We start from the raw sequence: 20111 nt of genomic DNA on the forward strand, positions 1-20111 counted from the left end.
TAATATTTCTGTAAATAATCTTTAAATTTCTTCCAGTCTTCCTTCACCGTCTCTTCTCCCTGGTCTCTGATTCTGCCGGTCATTTCTGCCAGTTCCATGTAGTCAGTAACCTTCATCTGCCATTCTTCCAGCGTGGGTAGTTGTTGTGTCTTCCAATACTGTGCGATGAGTATTCTTGCTGCTGCTGTAGCATACATAAAAAAGGTCCTATCCTTCTTATACACCTGTTGGCTAACCATACCCAGGAGAAAGGCTTCTGGTTTCTTCGGGAATGTGTACTTAAACACTTTTTTCAGCTCATTATAAATCGTCTCCCAGAATGCCTTGATCTTTGGGCACGTCCACCAAAGGTGAAAGAATGTACCTTCTACCTCTTTACATTTCCAGCATTTATTATCGGGCAGATGATAGATTTTTGCGAGCTTGACTGGTGTCATGTACCACCTGTATATCATTTTCATAATATTCTCTCTTAAGGCATTAGATGCCGTAAATTTCATACCAGTGGTCCATAACCGTTCCCAGTCAGCAAACATTATGTTATGACCCAGGTCTTGGGCCCACTTAACCATCGCTGATTTCACTTCCTCATCCTGTGTATTCCATTTCAACAGCAAGTTATACATTCTTGATAAAATTTTAGTTTTTGGCTCTAACAATTCTGTTTCCAATTTTGATTTTTCCACCTGGAAGCCAATTTTTCTTGAAAGTACATTTGTTGGGCCTTCCTGGTATATGTTCCCTCCATGTGTGCCCACAAAAAGCATGTTTCCATCTCAGTGTTTGCTGCTCCAGACAACCACTTGATGCTGCAAGCACCCTTGTTACATAGAATGAGAATCAGCGTTTAGCGTTTTGAACGATACGGTCTGGAATACCCTACACCAAAGGATAAATGGACATAAATCTGACCTCAGGAATCACGAGACAGAGAAACCAGTAGGAGAACACTTCAGTCTCCCAGGACATTCTATACAAGATCTCAAAGTAGCTGTCTTATTACAAAAGAATTTCAGAAATAGACTGGAAAGAGAAGTTGATGAATTGCAACTTATTACCAAACTTAAAACCATGGAGAGACCTGGTCTGAATAGAGACACTGGATTCTTATCTCATTATACAGGATAAAGCTATTTTTAGCCATCTCATCCCTTGCTTTTTGCTATAAGACCAACTGCAGTCGCTAACAGTTGTCAACAGGTTTACCACACCTATCAGCCAATCACCTATTCCACCACCCTTCTGAGTAATTCCCCTTCCCACCCTCTCACTATATATAAGGGTCTGGTGACTTCTGTTTCAGTGTATCTGAAGAAGTGTGCATGCACACGAAAGCTCATACCAATGACAAACTTAGTTGGTCTCTAAGGTGCTACTGGAAGGAATTTTTTTATTTTGTTTCGAGTCTGGAATATGTAAAGGGTGGAAACTATCAGGAATGCTAATGGTTATTCAGAATAATTTCTGAGAACAAAACAACATTGTCTTTAATAAGCATCTAAGGCCTAGAATTAGCTGGACTGTGAAACTAACAACATGCCTAATTCTCAAATGTTGCTGACACTAAACTATCTGAACCAGTTAGTGTTTTCTTCTATGCTATGTAGCCTAAGCTGGTGGGTTTGAGAGGCCCGTGGGGTGAATGAAATGTCTTGATGCCTTTATGTAACTAGTAAAGCACCTAGTGTACAATGCAAGTTTCCACAGCACCTGGTTTATAATTAAAAATGATAAACGCAAGAGACTCCAGGCTGAAATTGTACAAAAACTATATGACAGACGCCGCACAATCTCTTCCTGTAAGAAGCAAGGAAGCATGCAGAAATAAAGTTCTGCTACACATTAGAAGCCTCTCTCTTTGAAACTAATGAAAGCAGCTTCATTTCGACATTGTTCAAGCCCTAATACGCCTCTCGGCCTATGCGCTATTGTTACAACATCAAAGACCCACTGCTGGCTCAGATACAGTCAATATGAAAAGAGATGGCCCCCTAAATTTACTGCTTGACTGCGTTCTCTTTTAAACGGATAGCACCGTGGTCCTCTTTCAAAGAGGTATCGCAGACATAGATCTTCTTTATAGGACATCATGTACAATAAAGCAGAGCTATAACTTTGTAAAAAAGAGAAAGAAAGAAACTAACAACATGAAGCACCTTTAAAGAATCCCCATGAGGTGAACATTCCTTATAGAAATATCTCTGTGGTTACCAGTTTTTAAATGCTTGGTACACTCTGGCCATAGTTCAAAGCTCTTTGATGATATATCATTGTTTAACTGACTAACTGAATTATATTTTAGCTAGGCTATAACTTCACATGTTTTACGCTCTGAAAATTATATATATTTAAACTTGATTGCCCCAAACATTAGGAGTGTAGCAAAATAGCAATACTTCTTGCTGGGTTCTTCGCCATAGATAGGTTCCCATAAATCTACCCACTTCAGAAAAAGATTTATCCCTCCTCCCAAAACGAATGCTTCATTGCGACTTATCTAATTGAACTAAAAAATAATAAATGGGGGGGGGGGGGCGGGGGGAATCCACATCTCTATTAAAACTATTTTGTTTCCAGTCTTGAGTAGTGGATGTTTTGAAGGCTACTTGGTTCAAATAAAGCCTAAGATCAGTTACACATTATGCTGCCAGAACCTAAATCTCCATTCACTATGGGAAATTTAATCCATCCTTGTTACGGAGCTATTTTAGCATTTGCAGATGCTACAGCAATGTTAAAAATGGGGGCTAGAACATGCTTCAAGGGCCATGGAAGAGGCACATGCAGGAACAGGAAAGCCAAGAAAAACAGGAAGAGGGTCCCGCTCACCTCCATTAGCACCATAGGGCGTAGGCAGCTGTGCTGGTTCACTGTGGAAAAATAATTATCTAAAAATCACGGTCGGGCAATGCCTCCATGAGACCCAACTAAAATGGTACAAGGTAAATGAGCAAGAATTCATCTTCTCCAGAGCTCTTCCTTAAGCTGGATGTTATGCAAAGCGGGATGTGGGGGACATGGAAGAGCAATGGAGATATTACATTGACATGATGTAAGAGTGAAGACAGGTGGAGCATTTCCAGGTGAGGTGGGCGTGGCTTTGCTGCCCTGTAGGCAAGTGCATTTGAGTGCAGTAAATGGTATGGAAGGCACCACACTTAAGAGTGCCCGAGACAAATGAGAAACACACAATAGTATGATGTCTTGTGCTACCCTTGGGAAGAAAAGCTTGAGAAGAAAACCAACCAACCAAAAATCCTGAGAGAGTGCTACTGGCTGACTGGCGGTGGGGGGGGGGGGGAGGAAAAAAAATATCAGGTGCTTAAAACGATTTTTTTGTGGGGTTTTTTTAAAGGTTCCTTATGAAGAATAAGATACTGCTCTTCTGCCCTGATGAACCAAATTTCATAGAATTCCTTCAAATTTAGTTTGTAGTAGTTTGTGTCTCAACAGCATAGACAGCCAATTAAGCCCTAGACATAGACAGCCAATTAAGCCCTAGATCTCCTACGGCGAGACTGACTTGCTCAATAGAAATGGAAGCCTCGTTGTTCTAAAAATCACATAATCTGGATAAGCTAATTTTCTCCCAGGATAAAGATGATTGTCCACAAGCTCATATCCCTAACCTATTAGGCTATTAGCATTTACATAAGCACTAGGATAATCACACTATACAATTTATACAATAATGTATGGGAATATCGTATATTGCTCTTTTTTGTATATTTTCATTTTTATATGTATCTTTGTGTGTTTTTTCCCCTCTCCTCACTTTTCCTTCTTTTCCCCCTGTATCACTTTATTTCTTTTAACTGAAATCACCTTAATAAAATATAAATATTTTAAAAAGTTTATATCCCTAACCTGCAGGGGTGGCAGTCTAGTGGCAGGAGTGGTGAACAAGCGCGAGAAAGAGAGTGGGCTGCACAATTCACGATTCAGTTTTATAAGTGGGTTCCAGTCTAAAAACGACTTGTGATATTGTGATGCCCTTGAAACAATGTGCTGCTTGCACTAGTAAAAGTGCAATAATATTCCAGTCAGAGCCAAATGTAGTCTTCAGAGAGGATATACAGATACATTGGCTCCAGAACAGAAGTGAATTGTAATTAATATGGGCAGCACATACAGCAGGAGTCCTCTCAAAACCTCTCCCGCTAAGACAGGAATATACAAATACAAGTGGGGTGGGGGTTGTTTCTTCAGTAGGAAGACAGAGCTCAAACACCGATCCCCTCCAAATCTTCATCTATCGTTACAGTATTCAAATGCCATCCTAAGAGTTAAGCATCGATACCAGTAGCAAATAATACATGTAATGTCTAAACAAGATTTGCACAGGCCTTTTACATTCATGCAGCCCAAATAGCTTTGAAAGCATCTCCAAGTAAAACAATATGGGACGTCCATTTATCTAGCTGGTTCATATTTTGTTGGGAGGAAGAGAATCTTGTGAAGCAACATGCAATGATATCCGTAGACATGAGTTTGAGCCAGGCATGCTTGGCTTAGCTGACACATGAAAGAACTCCAGGAAAGGAAGTAATCTTCTAATTCTTCAGCACATGCAAAATAGCCGCAGGTTTACAGCAGGTGAAACCCACAAACAGGAAATACCCCAAATACCCCCTGGGTTTTGAGTCAGCTCCAGTATTTGCTTCCAGGCAACTCAATATGAAAAAGAGGAAAGAGTTGGTTTATTTGTAAGAATATTTCTAAACCACCAGCTCATAAAATATATCAAGGCGGTATACAATAAAACCATTAAAACATGTGCTCTCTGCACACATACTCCACACAATTCCACCCATGGATTCCACTCTTGAGGTTCATAAGAAGCCGTTTCTATTCTAATGTTGTTCTCAACAAAATCCACACAGGGGAACTTACATACTGGGTGGATGTGTCATCAATTTTCACATGCTACTACTCTAAAAATTGTCGGGATGCGGGTGGCGCTGTGGGTAAAAGCCTCAGCGCCTAGGGCTTGCCGATAAAAGGTCGGCGGTTCGAATCCCCGCGGTGGGGTGCGCTCCCGTTGTTCGGTCCCAGCGCCTGCCAACCTAGCAGTTTGAAAGCACTCCCGGGTGCAAGTAGATAAATAGGGACCGCTTACTAGTGGGAAGGTAAACGGCGTTTCCGTGTGCGGCTCTGGCTCACCAGAGCAGCGATGTCACGCTGGCCACGTGACCCGGAAGTGTCTCTGGACAGCGCTGGCCCCTGGCCTCTTGAGTGAGATGGGCGCACAACCCTAGAGTCTGTCAAGACTGGCCCGTACGGGCAGGGGTACCTTTACCTTTACTTACTCTAAAAATTAAACAGCTACATATATTAGCAATTTTGTTCAATGCTGTTAATACTAAAAACTGAAAGTAACCTATTGTGGCTTCATTCCAGGGAGGGCTAATTACCAAGGAAAAGATGCAAATTGAGAACATGACTTGCTATTCTCCAAGATACAACTTATCTACCTGCAGGGATGAAATACTTTCCTTAATCTCTTGCAAATTGTCCCTACCTTGGAAGTGTACCATTGCAGTCTTAGCCTTTGTGAAATGAAAGCTGGATATATACAGGGAAAGAAGAACAGGAAGAGGCCCCGGCAAACAGTCTTAAAAAACAAAAGTGCTCTTTGTTTTAAAATATAATGTGCTTAGACCCTATTTTACAAAATGCCAAAACCCACAAAACAACAACTTTAAATGTTACCAGAAGATAGTCTGCATGTAGTTATGCATAAATGAAAAATTACCCATCAGTATTGCACAAAACTGCCAGTAGGGTAGAATAAACTTCCAAAAAGTGTTATTAGTCATCTGCTGTTTCTGAGATGTTTATACCTGAAATTGAAGTTGGGCTGTCATTTTCTGACTTCTTAGTCCAATACTTCTTCTTCTTCTTTTAAGCATCACTGGGCATGTTTGTGCTAGAGAGACGTTTTTAGGATTAATCATGACATTCCTGCATTGCTTGGCAGATCTTTGTGCCCTTGTTCCAAAGAAGCAGTCCGCTTGTTCTTGTAACAGAACGGCATCATGACACGACTTAGATCAGAAGTTTTAAGACATCGTACCTTCATAGAACTCCTTTTGCGTCACCAAATAGTCTGCAGAACTCATCTATTGGAGAAGATCCTGGAAGCACCTGCCATCGCCCAAGTTAACAGGGAGCTCACTGCCCTGTATTGGATGGATGGATGGGCAGTGGCAAGCAAGCTGACTTTAAGCCCTTGGCGAGCTTCAAAGGAACCTCCAGGTTCTCCTGCATGCAGCTCAAAAGCCACAGGTTTATATAATATGGCCATAACTAAGAGTAGCTTCAGAAGTTACTGAAGAAAAGGTACCGGGAGGATGAACAGTCAATTCCCCATTCAGCTCACAGTGCTTCTTATAGCTGATTTTGTCTGTAGATATGGATACAGTGATTGTACATTCAGCTGGTGGATCTTCACCACAAACAACTATGTCTGCTATAAGGCACTGAGAAAATGCACAGGAGTGCGCAACAGTTAGATTTTGGCATCAGAGGACAGGACCTCTTTTATAAAAAAGATCTTGTACATGCCTAGATGCTTCAGGCACGTAATAAATATTTTACATCATTAGAGCCTGCTCTAAATACCTCAAGGAACAGACCTCCAAAGCACGTCTCAGCTGATGAATTTCAAATGTTTGCAACCCATTGTCTTAATGGAAAACACAAGGAAGCGTGGGCGAGATCGTTCCTTTGTGTTTCATGGAAACTGGCATGCCTCTGACTCTTCTGCCCTGGTGAGCCAGGTGGCCTTGGGTGAAGTACGTCTCAGTGGCCTGGCCTGAATGGTTTCCTACAGTAGAAAATAACCGAGATCTCAGAGACTAATGGGCTGATCGTCTGAGAAGGATAATGGTAAAGTTAAGGAGGAAGTAGACTAAGGCTAATCTGGTTGCAGCAACAGGAACAGAAGTTCTAGTATCCATTAGATTCAGCAAAGAAGTCCCATTCCTTTGGTTGGAGAACTGCATTGCTAAATTCAGAGAAGTGCATATTTCAAAGGACGGGTGCGTTTTGGTTTGCATATTGTTTCACAAAGTGCAAATTAGGTAACTTCACCTAGAAATGAAAACTGAATCAAATTTCTCTCCAGACCTTCTAGAGATACACCAGTGGTGAAACCCTGCTGTGGTTCACAAGTCATATCACACTGCAATGGTTACCCCCTGAGCAAGCATTATGTTTAAACCATTCCTCCCCAGAACTCTTTTGCTCCTTGGAAATAAAGGGCAAATTCTTATTAGAACCAACCAAGCTTTAGGTAAGCAGATATTGCTCATTAGGAAGAAGTCAGGCATGCTGAACAACAGTTATAAACTAGGATTGCAAACCAGCAGCAAACCTCAGGAATGGCTCCTCCTGTTTCCTGCCCTGCTGACAAATTCTCCTCTATTCCATCATCAGCCTTAAATGAGGTTGCGCTAACTAGGTCCCTCTTAACCAGGACATGCAGACACACTTCAGACTCTTCCATCAAGCTCTAAGTCAGTGATAACCATGGTTCCTTTGATGAAGGTACCATAATAAATCATAGTTGAGTGTTAGAAGGGAGGCAGGGGGAGGAATTCATGCTGGAGAGGTGAAGGACTGCTGAGGAACATGTGCCCATTCTGAAGGACTAGATAAAAATATGTATAGTTTTATTCTTTGTAGATGCAGAAAAACACTTGCATTCCTAAGAGACCTGAAGGTATCAGTCAAAACCTGCAACGTAATATAGTGGAACCTCGGTTGTCAAATGTAATCCATTCCAGAAGACCGTTCAACTCCCAAAACATTTGACAACTGAGGCGCAATTGCCAGTCAGCAAAATCCATTGAAAAAATGGGGAAACACGCCTCGGAAGCCGTTCGACTTCTGAGGCACGTTTGAAAACGGAAGCATTCACTTCTGGGTTGCTGGCGTTTGAAAGCCGAAACGTTCAACTTCCAAAGCATTCAACAACCAAGGTTCCACTGTACTTTTATTTGCTTCAAAGGCATAGTAGTGACAGTGTATACCTTTAAAAAAAATAAATTCAGCCTGCATCTCCTTAAAGAACAGGGCTTGAAAGAGGATGCACTGTCATTGACTAAGCCACTTCTGGCGAAACCAGAGCAGCGCACGGAAACGCCATTTACCTTCCTGCCGGAGCGGTACCTATTTATCTATTTGCACTTTGACTAGGTTGGCAGGAGCTGGGACCAAACAACGGGAACTCACCCCGTCATGGGGATTCGAACCGCCAACCTTCCAATCAGCAAGTCCAAGGCTCAGTGGTTTACACCACAGCGCCACCCGTGTCCCATGTACAGGGATAGTGTCTGCCTAATGTCAACAGGTAGGGAGTTCCAAAGCACACACTAAAGGAACGACTCCTTACAAACTTGGAACAAGCTCTGTGTGGTGTGCAACTTCCACAGACTGAAGTGACTGAATCAGCACATATAAGGGCTCCATACTGTCCCAATTCCTGGGATTAAAATGGAGACTTGGCATTCCAGAACAGAACGCCCACTCACTCATCTGTCATTTGTGTGTCAGAATGCATCACTGGAGAACGAGCGAGGACATTTTTGTCCTTGGAATTCCAAACAGGGTGTGAGAGAACAAAATGTAGTAACAATTTATGCCAGGGTAGACTGGGTTGCCAGATATCCTTTCTTTTTTTTTTTAAAGGCAGGAATTCCTCAGTTATTGGTCATCGGGTGAGACTTTTAGGTGAGTCACCAAGACTGGCAGCTGTGGGTACTAGAGGCAAAATAGCAAAGATGCTTTGCAGGAGTTTCAGATGGGCCCCCAAAGTAGGTCAAAATTTTGTTGGTATTCACTGCCCGAGCTGGTTTAAGAGTAAGACTGCCCACCACACAAACCAGAATCAAGGCAGCTTTTTAAAAACAGGTATATATAACTTGTACAGAAAGACATCTTTTTGATATTTATGTCTGGTTCTTCTAGCAGTAAAGTGACAAATAAGAACTGGGGAAATGCCCATTTAGTGTTGGCTAAGAAGTTTTTTAAAAAATGCCTCCCATGATTGCCCAAGGGCGCACTTTGTGTGTGTTTCTACTTGGAATCATAGAATTATAGAATCATAGAGTTGGAAGAGACCACAAGGGCCATCGAGTCCATTGCTTATTTACTTGGCTACCTGATGTTTGAATCTGGCCACAATGAGCAAGTAGTGAGGGCAGCGAGAGGAAAGGGAACAGGCTGCCACGGTGAGCACCCTCAAGCAGGATGATAGGGTGCTGCCTAATAGAACCCTTTCTTCCAACCCTTTCAAAGGGGGGGGGGGCATCCTTTGGGCCCCGTAGGTTTCACCCTTCCCAATGTCAGACAGTCAGGGTTGGTGATGGTGGCGAAGCTCCCTCAGCTCACAATTTGGAGGGCTGGCAAAGAGGGGCTTGGATGATATCAGATAATAGTTTTATTGGTTGTGTTTGCCATAATAATTGGTTTTAATGTTTATATTGTGTTTGTAAGTCACTTTGGGTCACTACTGTGAGGAAAGTGGCATAATAATAATAATAATAATAATAATAATAATAATAATATCATCCAGTTCTTGGAGCTCAGGTAGCATGTAATCTGTGCTATTTTTCTAGAAAAAGAGGTGCTGGAACTCACCATGAACACCTCCCTTCATAGAATCATAGAATCATAGAATCATAGAGTTGGAAGAGACCACAAGGGCCATCGAGTCCAACCCCCTGCCAAGCAGGAAACACCATCAGAGCACTCCTGACATATGGTTGTCAGCATTGGTTAGGACCAGATCTAAAATGGCTGTTCCTCTTGTTGCTTCTCCCACTTTCTGGACAATAAAGTTGTCTGCAAGGCCAGTGAGGAATCTGTTTGACCTTATGCTCTTGGCTGAGTTTGACATCCAACAAATATCCGGGTAATTGAAGTCCCCCATTACTACTATCTCCCTTCCTTTTGCATGCTTGGCCATCTGTTCCAGGAAGGCATCATCTATGTCCTCCGTTTGGCTTGGGGATCTATAGTAAACTCCCACAATGAGGTCACTGTTATTCTTCTCTCCCTTAATTTTGACCCAAATGCTCTCACTTTGGCTTTGAGGTTCTAAATCTTGGATCTCTTCACAGGTATACACATCCCTCCCTTGTGCTCTTATAACGGCCATAGCACCTACCTGTGAGGTGCCAAAACTGAGTTCCGGCTGAAAATGCTCTTAATCGCATTTATGGTGCCCTGTGCTTCCTTCTGGGTGTTGGGGCAAAATATTTTGTTTCGCAGGAACTTCAGAGTGGATTTGATCTGCATGTTTTCAGCTCAGCACTGGCTATGAAAGGAGAAAAGCAGCAGAGAGAGCCAGAGAGCAGGGCTGTGGCTTTATCATCAGAGGCCCTTTCTCTAGGTACTCCTGCTGCCAGAGCTTTGGCGGGCAGTGGCGTAGCGTGGGTTGTCAGCACCCGGGGCAAAGCAAATAATTTGTGCCCCCTAACCCAGGGCAAGGCAAGTAATTTGCGCCTCCCCCCCGCTGCACTGTCCCTCCCCCAGATAGTCCCTCGCTCTCTCTCCGCACTGCACCGCACGCCTGGCACCCTCCCCTCCACAGTGGGCGGCGACCCGGCGGCTCGGATCGGATTTGCACAGCCAGCACTGCAGTGAGAGAGAGTGAGTGAGCCAGGTAGGGGCAGAGAGCTGCGAGTGTGAGCGTGCCCCCCCAGATGTTGCGCCCGGTGCGGTCGGCCCCCCCTGCACCCCCCACGCTACGCCACTGTTAGCGGGTAGTGATGACTAGGGAGAAGGACCTTTTCCTATGGTGGTACCTCAGCTTTGGGATACTTTCCTGGCATCTTGCCTAATAAGTTTTAGGTAAGACTATTTCAACTGCCCAGGCCTTAGAATTATTAATTACCATGTTGCTGCTGGCTGAGAAATTTGTGGCTTGCTTGTTTCTTTGCTTTTTAAAACTGCTACTATTGTTTATGACTTTGATTTTTGTAGCGACTGTATTTTAATTGTTGTTGTTACTGCTGTTCTGCCTGCTTTGTCAGCTGCATTGAAAATCTGCATGATAAAATACATACTTTTAAGTCGTCGTCCCCAGATAAATAGATTCTCAGCTTTTCTGAACAGATGGAGGGAGTTTGTGCTAAAGAGGGAGATGTCTTCACATTTTGTCAGTTGTATTGGATTCTATCCAATGGTGTCGCTCAGCTAACAGTAAGGCATCCATCACTAGGAAAGCAATTTCCAATGATTCCCCTCCTAAATGTGCTCCAGAGGATTGGGGTGGGGGGGAGCCTCCAGAGCAGATTTAGGGAAGCAAGCACAGGGGCAACAGAGGAGGAATCACTGAAAATTGCTTTCCTTCTTCTGGTCACTGAAGCCTTCGGAGGAGAACAACAGTTGAATACAACCCATTGTTTTTAACTAATGATGTAAGCTACATAGAGAGGGCTCAGAGACAGAATAAAATAGTCCTATGAATATATATTTTTTCTAAAGTGTCTCATTAAGTGGTTGCATGTATTTTGTCTACACAGAGATCCTGCATTCTGTCCATTTGGTTAGGTCATCTTTACAGCCGTATTTTCTCCATAATTTGTATTTACATCATCATCACAATCTATTTCCTACGTTAAATCATCACTATACAAATGAGAGTTCTGACACTTTTAACGTCTCTTTATTTTTCTTCCAGTGCTCAGAAGAAGCCAGCCATGGGTGTGTTACATGCAAAGTCATAAACCATGTCAGAATTATATTCCTCAGGCGAAGAGAAAGGCACAAATATCTGATCCTAGTATCCTCTTAATCTTTCTCTGTTGTGAAACTATTAGCCATAATAATAATAATAATAATAATAATAATAATAATAATATATTTATACCCTACCCATCTGACTGGGTTTCCCCAGCCACTCTTAGCAGCTCCCAACAGAATATTAAAAACATGATAAAACATCAAACCATTATAAACATCCCTAAACAGGGTTGCCTTCAGATGTCTTCTAAAAGTCAGATAGTTGTTTATTTCCTTGACATCTGATGGGGGGGGGGGACGTTTCCTACTCCTACAACAGAGCAAGGCATCTACAGTTCTCACACTGGGATGGATTAGAATAAAAAGATTTACTAGGAGTCATATTCTAGGAGTAGCCTCCTGGGATTCAGATATCAAGGTCCTCCCCCCCAAAGGTTCCTCCCACTTTGCATTTTGATTGTGGAGGCCAAATTTAAAGAAGAGCCCCTCTGTTTCCCCTGGAGTTGTCTAATCCAGCAGCAGTTGCCCAGCAGAGCTAATATTAAAGTTGCCAAACATGCCTTGAAACACCAGTTGGCTGGTGATTTGCTGATTGATATTATAACCTCATTTACTATGCAGTTATTTGGGAGTGAGCTCCACTGAACACAGGGGAGCTGACTTTTGAGCAACCATAACCCCATAAGCGATCATAACCTGAGAAGAAGAAGAAGAAGAAGAAGAAGAAGAAGAAGAAGAAGAAGAAGAAGAGGAGGAGTTTGGATTTGATATCCCGCCTTTCACTCCCTTTAAGGAGTCTCAAAGCGGCTAACATTCTCCTTTCCCTTCCTCCCCCACAACAAACACTCTGTGAGGTGAGTGGGGCTGACAGACTTCAAAGAAGTGTGACTAGCCCAAGGTCACCCAGCAGCTGCATGTGGAGGAGCGGAGACGCGAACCCGGTTCACCAGATTACGAGACTACCGCTCTTAACCACTACACCACACTGGCTCTGCATTGGGCTGCAAAAGTCAAGACATTCCTGAGGTTGCAAACAATGACACTGTGGACACTGAAAACAGCTCTGGAGCATTTCTTAGCACCTGCCACCCCTTCGCAAAACCCCTCAGAAATGCTGCAAGAGGTACACAATCCCAAATGATATGGAAACCAAACTGTCTGCAACGATAGATGCAGATATTTGCCAGCCAGCTAAAACCATCAGCCACCTGATTTACTACTGTTTGTTTACAGAATATCCAATAAATCTCCTTTTCCATGCAAGTTTCCTTCCTTTTTTATAGGAATATTCCTAAAGAATGCAGGATAGATTTAAGAGAATTCAGAATCATCCCTGGAAATATTAGAAAACTGGGAGCTAGCAAACATTTCAGAGGCCCCAAAGCATCAGTTTACTTGTGCTTTGAAATGTACAGCGGAGGCAGGTTACTATAATTTTGGCTAGAGAATAAGTAAATTTGCAACTTATGTTTCCATCTGTTTAAATGCTTAGTGTGACATCTGATATACTCTTTGCCTTTAATGTCTGCAGGATTCTGCTCTCCCAAATCCCAGAGCTGCAAAATCAATTGAGTTAGGAAGTATATAACTTTGTATTGCTACACATGGCAGAATCTATGAAAAAGATCTACTGAAGCTCTTGCTCTGCAGTGTTTCTCAAATGCAGAAACTTAATTTAACAGATCACTTTATGAGGAATGGTGAGGTTTCATGAAATCAGCAGTCCGTATACAAACACATAAGCCGCTGTTAAACAGAATCTGCCTTTTGCCTTTTTTTATAATTTAAAATACCAGATAAGTCACTCCCACCCCCTCAATTCAGTAGCATATAAATAACTCCGCTGGGAATTAGTTTCACCTAGATTTTCATTTGCCCAGCTGTTTCCCTCATTATGTTACTGGCCTGTAAAGGGAGGCAAATTCAGGGTTATTCCAGTGGTACCAAACGCCTCATAAAACAACAACAAAATCCTTCTCAGATTTACTGTTCTACAGAAGGCACTTCAGGGTCCCACAAGGAAAGAAAGCATCATTCATATAAAGAAAGTTATAGCTAGGCATCTTGAAGATATTGTTGGCAAGAGTGAAAGTTGTTCTACAATGACAGCCTACAAGAAATGGGTCAAATGATGGCTCTTGTCAGTCAGAACGCAGTCCAGCGGCCCTCCAGATGTTGCTGGACTACAGCTCCCATAATCCCTCACCACTGGCCATCCTGGCTGGGGCTTATGGATGTTGGAGTCAGCAGGTTCCCCAGTTCCGGCTTTCTTCTTACATCGTTCAAGCTCTCTCCTAACAAACCCTCTTTCTCCCTCTTCATTTTGGCTGTGGTGGTGGGGATTTTGTATCTGCTTGGCCTCCCTGGAGCAACTTTAGGCTGGACTAACGAAAGGAAGCAGCTTAAAATAGGAATTCAGCTGTTGGGCAGCCCAGCAGAACCCTCCCTAAGTGTCAACATTCCCCATATATTTCTTTCCCATGTCTCTTCATGCAGAAGGGAATCCTAAATTTGGTTTCATGCTTTAAAGCTGCACTGAGGTTAAGTCCATTCAGCTATTTCAGCCTCCTGTAAGCAGGCAGGGCTTTTACGTCCTTACAAACAAGGGGAAGCTCCCATTTTAATACCCTAATTTCAAGTTGCAGCCATGCACGTTTAGATTAATAAGCACCCTCGCAGTAACACCAGTTGTGGAAACTATGCAGCCTTCTATTAAGAAGAAGCTGGGAGGGGGTGTGTGGAGAGAGAGAAAGGTACTTTTCCCCAATACGCAGGGCGAGGCTGTCATTGTCCCAGCACATTATACCGTTCTGAAGGCTGAAACTTTGCAACATAAATGTGGCCTTCCTGCATCCCATCTGCACAAACTCAGTCACACCTAACCGGAATTTGAAAAAAGTAAAATGAGGACAGCATTTATTGGTTTCAAAGGAGGGGCGAGATCAACCCTGAATGGGGAGAACTTAAAACTAGCTTGCTCCTAGATGAAGCACACATTATTAGTTTAGAAAACACTGAATCGTCCACATGGTTTTTGAGGCTGGTTTTTAAAATGTCATAAACTATCCTGAAACTGTAAGGACTGGAAAGAAATCAAAATAGTAAAGTATCTGGGCTGTTCAATTTCCAAAATTCCCTATCCACAGATGTATGGAGAGACTATAATAAGAAGAGAAATTCTCACCACAGTATCTATGCAGCACCTGTCACTCACACAGGTGACTCCTACTTCCTGCCCTGAGATCTTCGGATAAAGGGTGGTATACAAATCCGATAAATATAAATCAATTTTCCTTGGGCCATGCCCGCTTCTCCAGACCGCATTTCTCACCAGTCCTGCTCTGTGCTCCTACAAGTGCTTTCGCCTGGCTGGAACTGTGAAAATGCCTTTTGCTTACGTGGATGGAGCCTCTGAACAGATGGAATGTGGTCTGCTGTACTGCTTTGCCCACCTTTGCCCCTGGGCATGCCCACCAATGGCATGTGGCCCCTGGAAAGTTCCCCAAGAGGGAATGTGGCCCTTAACATTGTGGCTAAAAATCTAACTACAAACCAGTTAGTCCCCATCTTGAATCTTGCTACTGCCATGAATTTACTAGCTGGCCATAGGTTCTCATTCTCTCTTTCTCTCTGACATCTGAAACATGGCAACACCGGCCAACCTCACAGGGGTGTTGTAAGGAGGACAAGATATTTATTGGAAGCCCTCTGAACCCCCGTGCAGTAGAACTGTTAAACACTATCAGAAAATGCTAAGAAGCATTACTACAAATCCATGCAAATGATAATTATCTTATGGTCCACACACTGGTCCACTTTTCCACTCCATTCTTCCTTAGCATTTCCCACAATGTTTCCAGTTCAGTAGAGAGGAGCAGGCTAGTTCTAGAATTTGGGATGGAGCACACCTGCTGTCACCCGGAATATCTGCAAGAATATTACTATTATTGTTGTGGGCAGAGGGATATATTCTATTCTTCAGACTCCCAAGTCCACACTGGTTTAGAGATGCTCATAGGACATGTGAAAAATATATAGGCCTATCATACCTGGGCTGGGAAAAGGACTTGGCAAGTTGTGTGTTCATGCAAGTTTAAATACAACACAGGGGAAAGACAGGGAGACCTTTTGCAACATTCACTGGAGATGTGGGTGGGGAGGAGCATAGAGCACACCATGCTGGGTAGCGGGCTGAAACAACCTCTCATGCAACAGTGTAATGGCGATTGGTGTTTGAATGATGCAGCAAGTATTTTAAAGTGGTGCAGATGAATGGGTTGAGATCCGCTGCAGGATGCACAACATGTTGGGGCCAGCATGAGAAGATCAGGATCAAGACCTGGTGTCTCTGCTCCAGCAGGTAGGCTGTAAAAACTGGGGACCTAGCCAAAGGGGTAGGTCCCCAAAGCCTATGCATGTAGGTTCCATCCAGACCTTTGGAAGAACATGTGGAAGTCTGGAGCAGAGACCTCACACATGATCCTACTCCTCTTCATGCAAGCACTGAAAGAATGAAAGGAGCCAAATGTACAAGTTCTAAAGCAGAAATGGGGAACCTCCAGATCAGGGGTCAGCAACCTTTTTCAGCCGTGTTCCGGTCCGGTCCACCGTCCCTCAGACTATGTGGTGGGCTGGACTATATTTTTTTGGGGGAAATGAACGAATTCCTATGCCCCACAAATAACCCAGAGATGCATTTTAAATAAAAGGACACATTCTACTCATGTAAAAACACACTGATTCCCGGACCGTCCGCGGGCCCGGTTTAGAAGGCGATTGGACCGCATCCGGTCCCCGGGCCTTAGTTTGCCTACCACTGCTCCAGATGATGAGCCTCGTCAGCACCAGCCAGCATGGCCAATGGCCAGGGGTGCTGGGAGTTAAGAGTACAGCAAAATCTGGAGGACCAACCCAGTCTTCTAAAATGATGGTGGAAATAGCCTGAAATCACACACGGGATACACTGCAAGGTTTTTTTTCCCCAGGACTCCTGTTTGCTGTGTGCACTCGCTGCATTTCTGTTGCGCTGAGTTTTTAATCCATGCTCACACAACGCTATCCAAACTGCCAAGTCCTTGAACCATTCCTAATTATCTCTAGTCAAAGTGCGAACACTTAGCTGCCAGGGGGGTGGGGGGCGGCAACTTCTTTGTGCTCTAAAGCGGCAACATGAACACACCCTTAGTTAAGCCAAAAGAACATAATTTATTGAAAAACACAAGCTTTGCATGCAGACGTTCTTGAGTTCCATCCCCAGGATCTCTAATTAAAAGGAGAAGCACAGAACACATTTGTATTTCTTTGGAGGTTTGTTCCACCTGGCTCAGTACAGTATTGTTTATGTGGAGTGGCAGAGCCTCTCTGGGGTTTCAGGCAAGGGAAGTCATTCCCAGTCCTACCTGGAGATGCTGAGGACCAAATTTGGGAACGTTGGCATCCAGAGTGTCTGCTCCTCCAAGAAGACGAGAAGGAATGGGCAAGACCTTTCTCCCCCCAAGACAATGAAGAGCCAGTCCCAGTCCGGGGGAGCCTAATATGCTGCCTTACTGTGTCACGACCACTGGATTCATCTAGCTCAGCACTGTCTACATGACTGGCAGCAGCTCTCCTGGGTTTCAGACGGGGAGGGGGCATCTCAACCAATGCCCACCTGGGCCCTTCTGCATGCAAAGTAGATGCTCTGTCATTGAGCTACAACCCTTCTTCTCCCTGCAGTGTTTCTCAAATTTGGTCCTCAGTTGTTGTTGGACTACAACTCCCATCATCCCTGACCACTGGTCCTACTTGCTAGGGATTATAGTTGTAGTCCAATAACAGCTTGGGAACCAGGTGCGAGAAACACTAACTGAACTAACAACCTGATAGCTCCGGTTAATAGAACACGAGACTCTTAATCTCAGAGTTGTGGGTTGAGTTCTACACTTGGGCGGAAGATTACAGGGGTTGGACTAGATGACCCTGGGGTGCCTTCTATGAGCAACTTCAACCATCGTTGCACCAACATATGCAGGGATCCCAGTGGGTGGAAGTAAAAGAAGAGAACGGGCTAGGGGAGCGAATCAAGAGGGTGGCTAGCAGAGGGACGCCTCGGTTCCTTGGTAAATCCTCTCCCTTCCCAACCCGCAACTTTCGCCGGTAACGGCGGAGGCTGCTGCAAGGGTGCTCGCTCACCGGTTGGCGCTGGCTGTGGTTTCCCGTGGCGGCGTCGGGCTCGCTGCCCCGCAGCACCGTGATGTGCAAGGTGAGCAGGAGGAGTCCCAGCAGCAGGAGTAGCTCGGCCGCCAGGCGCACCATCCTCTTGCAGCGGGCGGCTTTAGGGCTCCGCGACGGCGACGGCACAGCAGCGGCAGCAGCGAGAGGAGGAGCCGCGGCGGCAGGAGCAGCAGCAGCAGCAGGAGCTCCGGCCGCGCCGGCGGCGTCTAGTGGGGCAGCAGCCGGATTCCCTGCGCCGCTCTCGGGATCAACCGGGCCGGCAGACGACGACGACGACGGGGAGCAGGAGGAGCACCGCCACCACCCCGGCGGAGCCACTTCGGGGCGGGAGGCGGCTTCCGAGGCGGCGGCGCGAGGAGGCTGCGGGCGCCCGCCCGACGGCAGCGGGGCCGTGGCAGGGAGCGGGTCCGGCTGCAGGGGGCGCTGCTCTCGCTGCTCCTCCGGCAGCCCGGCGCCCGCATGGGGTCGCGCCCGCCGGCAGGAGCGCACCGGGAGGCAGCTGCCGTCGGCCTCTCGCCCGCCCACCGCCGCCTCGTCGGGCCCCGAGCGCGCTTCCGAAGCAGCCGGAGCAGCGCCGGCGGCGGGGCAGCCCTCGTGGCGCAGCGCAGCCGAGAGCCGTCGGCGCTGCGCCTGCGGACGACGAAGGCGAGGAGGAGGAGGAGGTGGAGAGGGAGCGCGCCTTGCGCTGGAGGTGCCCGGCCTGCCTTCGAAGGCAGCATGCGAGGCGGGGGCGGCGTCCGCCCCTGCTGGCGGCCGGAGGGAGCGCCCCGCTCAGAGGGCTCTCCTCTCTCGTCTCTAACTCGGGCTACTGCTGCCCCCAAGGCCGGGAAAGGCGACTTCTCCTCCTCTCTCCAGCCACCCAGATGCTCCCCGCCCGTCCCCACCACCGGGCGCCTTCGCAGGGGCGCCTACGGGGGTCCCCAGCCCACCCAAGGGCTCCCGGGACGGTCGGCGGGCGCCTGTTTTCTTCAGCCCATGAGCCGGGCTGGGGTGGGTGCTGTCAGAGGGGTGCGGGTGGGGGCTGCTCCGGCCGCCCCCTCGGGGCTTCTGCGCGTCTTGCAGGCTAAAGGTCCTCCCCGGGGTTTTCGGCGTGGCTTCTGTACCTCTTCCCTTCCTGGGGTAAAAATCCTCTCGGGGGGGAACCAGGAAACGTCCAAGTCTTTGAGGGGCACCTCGCTGGAGAACTTGTTCCCGGTGCTAAGACGGCAACGGCGGAGAGTTTGTGTGCGAATCCCCCCGTCTGCTGGCCGGTGTGTCTCCGCTTGCAAGATGCTGTCTCTCTTCCCCGTCCCGCCAGGCTTTCTCATTGCGTGGGTCTCATGCTTTTATACCGCGCTCTTTCCCTCCTCTGCATGGCTGCTGTCTCTCTCCCTCCCCAACCCCCCCTCCTCGTAAAGTTTTATTTCTTCTGATCTCGTCAGAGCAGCTTCTCTCTCTCTCTCTCTCTCCCCCCCCTTGCTTAACTCCCTGTTGCTGTTTACTTGCCCCTAACTGCCAACTTGGATAATTACAGGCCAGTACAGCAGCGGACACCGATGCTCTAGTAGGTTTCCTGTATTTCATGAAGTAGGTTGTTGCCTGTGGACAGAAGACCCCGGACCAAGCAAACCATGTCATACGGAATTAGACACTCTAAGTCGGTTTTGGACATCAGAAAACACGGGCTTTTGTTGAGCATTCATTCTGATAGGTTTGCAGGGCGGTGGCGATGTTAGATAATGTTGCCTCAAAGCAACCTTATTCCACACTTTTGCCCTGCATTTTCTCTTCACTCCTTCTTGCAAAAGGCTCACATTTGGGGGAAGTGGGTTTGCTGCCCCAGATTGAATCCCACATGAAAACAATGACAGCCTGGAAATGCCTTATGGGTGCTTGGAGACGGGAGTTTATTGTGGAATTGGCACTGCTTGTGTGTACAAGTTTTTCGCAGCATCCACATGACATCGGCTTCATCAAAATTGCCACCCCATATCTCCCCCTTCATTTAATCCAGATGCCCCCTTTCTTTCTTTCTCCTTGTGCAAATTCAGGTTGCTGAAAGGTCTTGTGCAACACACTTACTTCCCCAAAAGATTAGGCTTTTTGCGATAAAGAACATGATGGGCAAATGCACTGGAAAATGTGGGAGGGCACTTGATTTTGAT

General features: G+C 45.8%; 1 protein-coding gene across 1 annotated transcript in view; it reads right to left on the bottom strand.

Moving 5' to 3' along the window:
- ISM1 (isthmin 1) overlaps nucleotides 1–19348 on the bottom strand; it is a 33891-nt gene extending 14543 nt beyond the window's left edge. The window contains exon 1 of the mRNA XM_083431988.1: nucleotides 17926–19348. Coding sequence (XP_083288114.1) covers nucleotides 17926–18048 — 123 coding nt within the window. The 5' untranslated portion in view covers nucleotides 18049–19348. The remainder of the gene's footprint in view (nucleotides 1–17925) is intronic.
- Nucleotides 19349–20111: the final 763 nt, after the last annotated feature.

Source organism: Podarcis tiliguerta (assembly GCF_965153285.1).
Source record: "Podarcis tiliguerta genome assembly, chromosome: 3".
In the NCBI taxonomy this organism is placed as follows: Eukaryota; Metazoa; Chordata; class Lepidosauria; order Squamata; family Lacertidae; genus Podarcis; species Podarcis tiliguerta.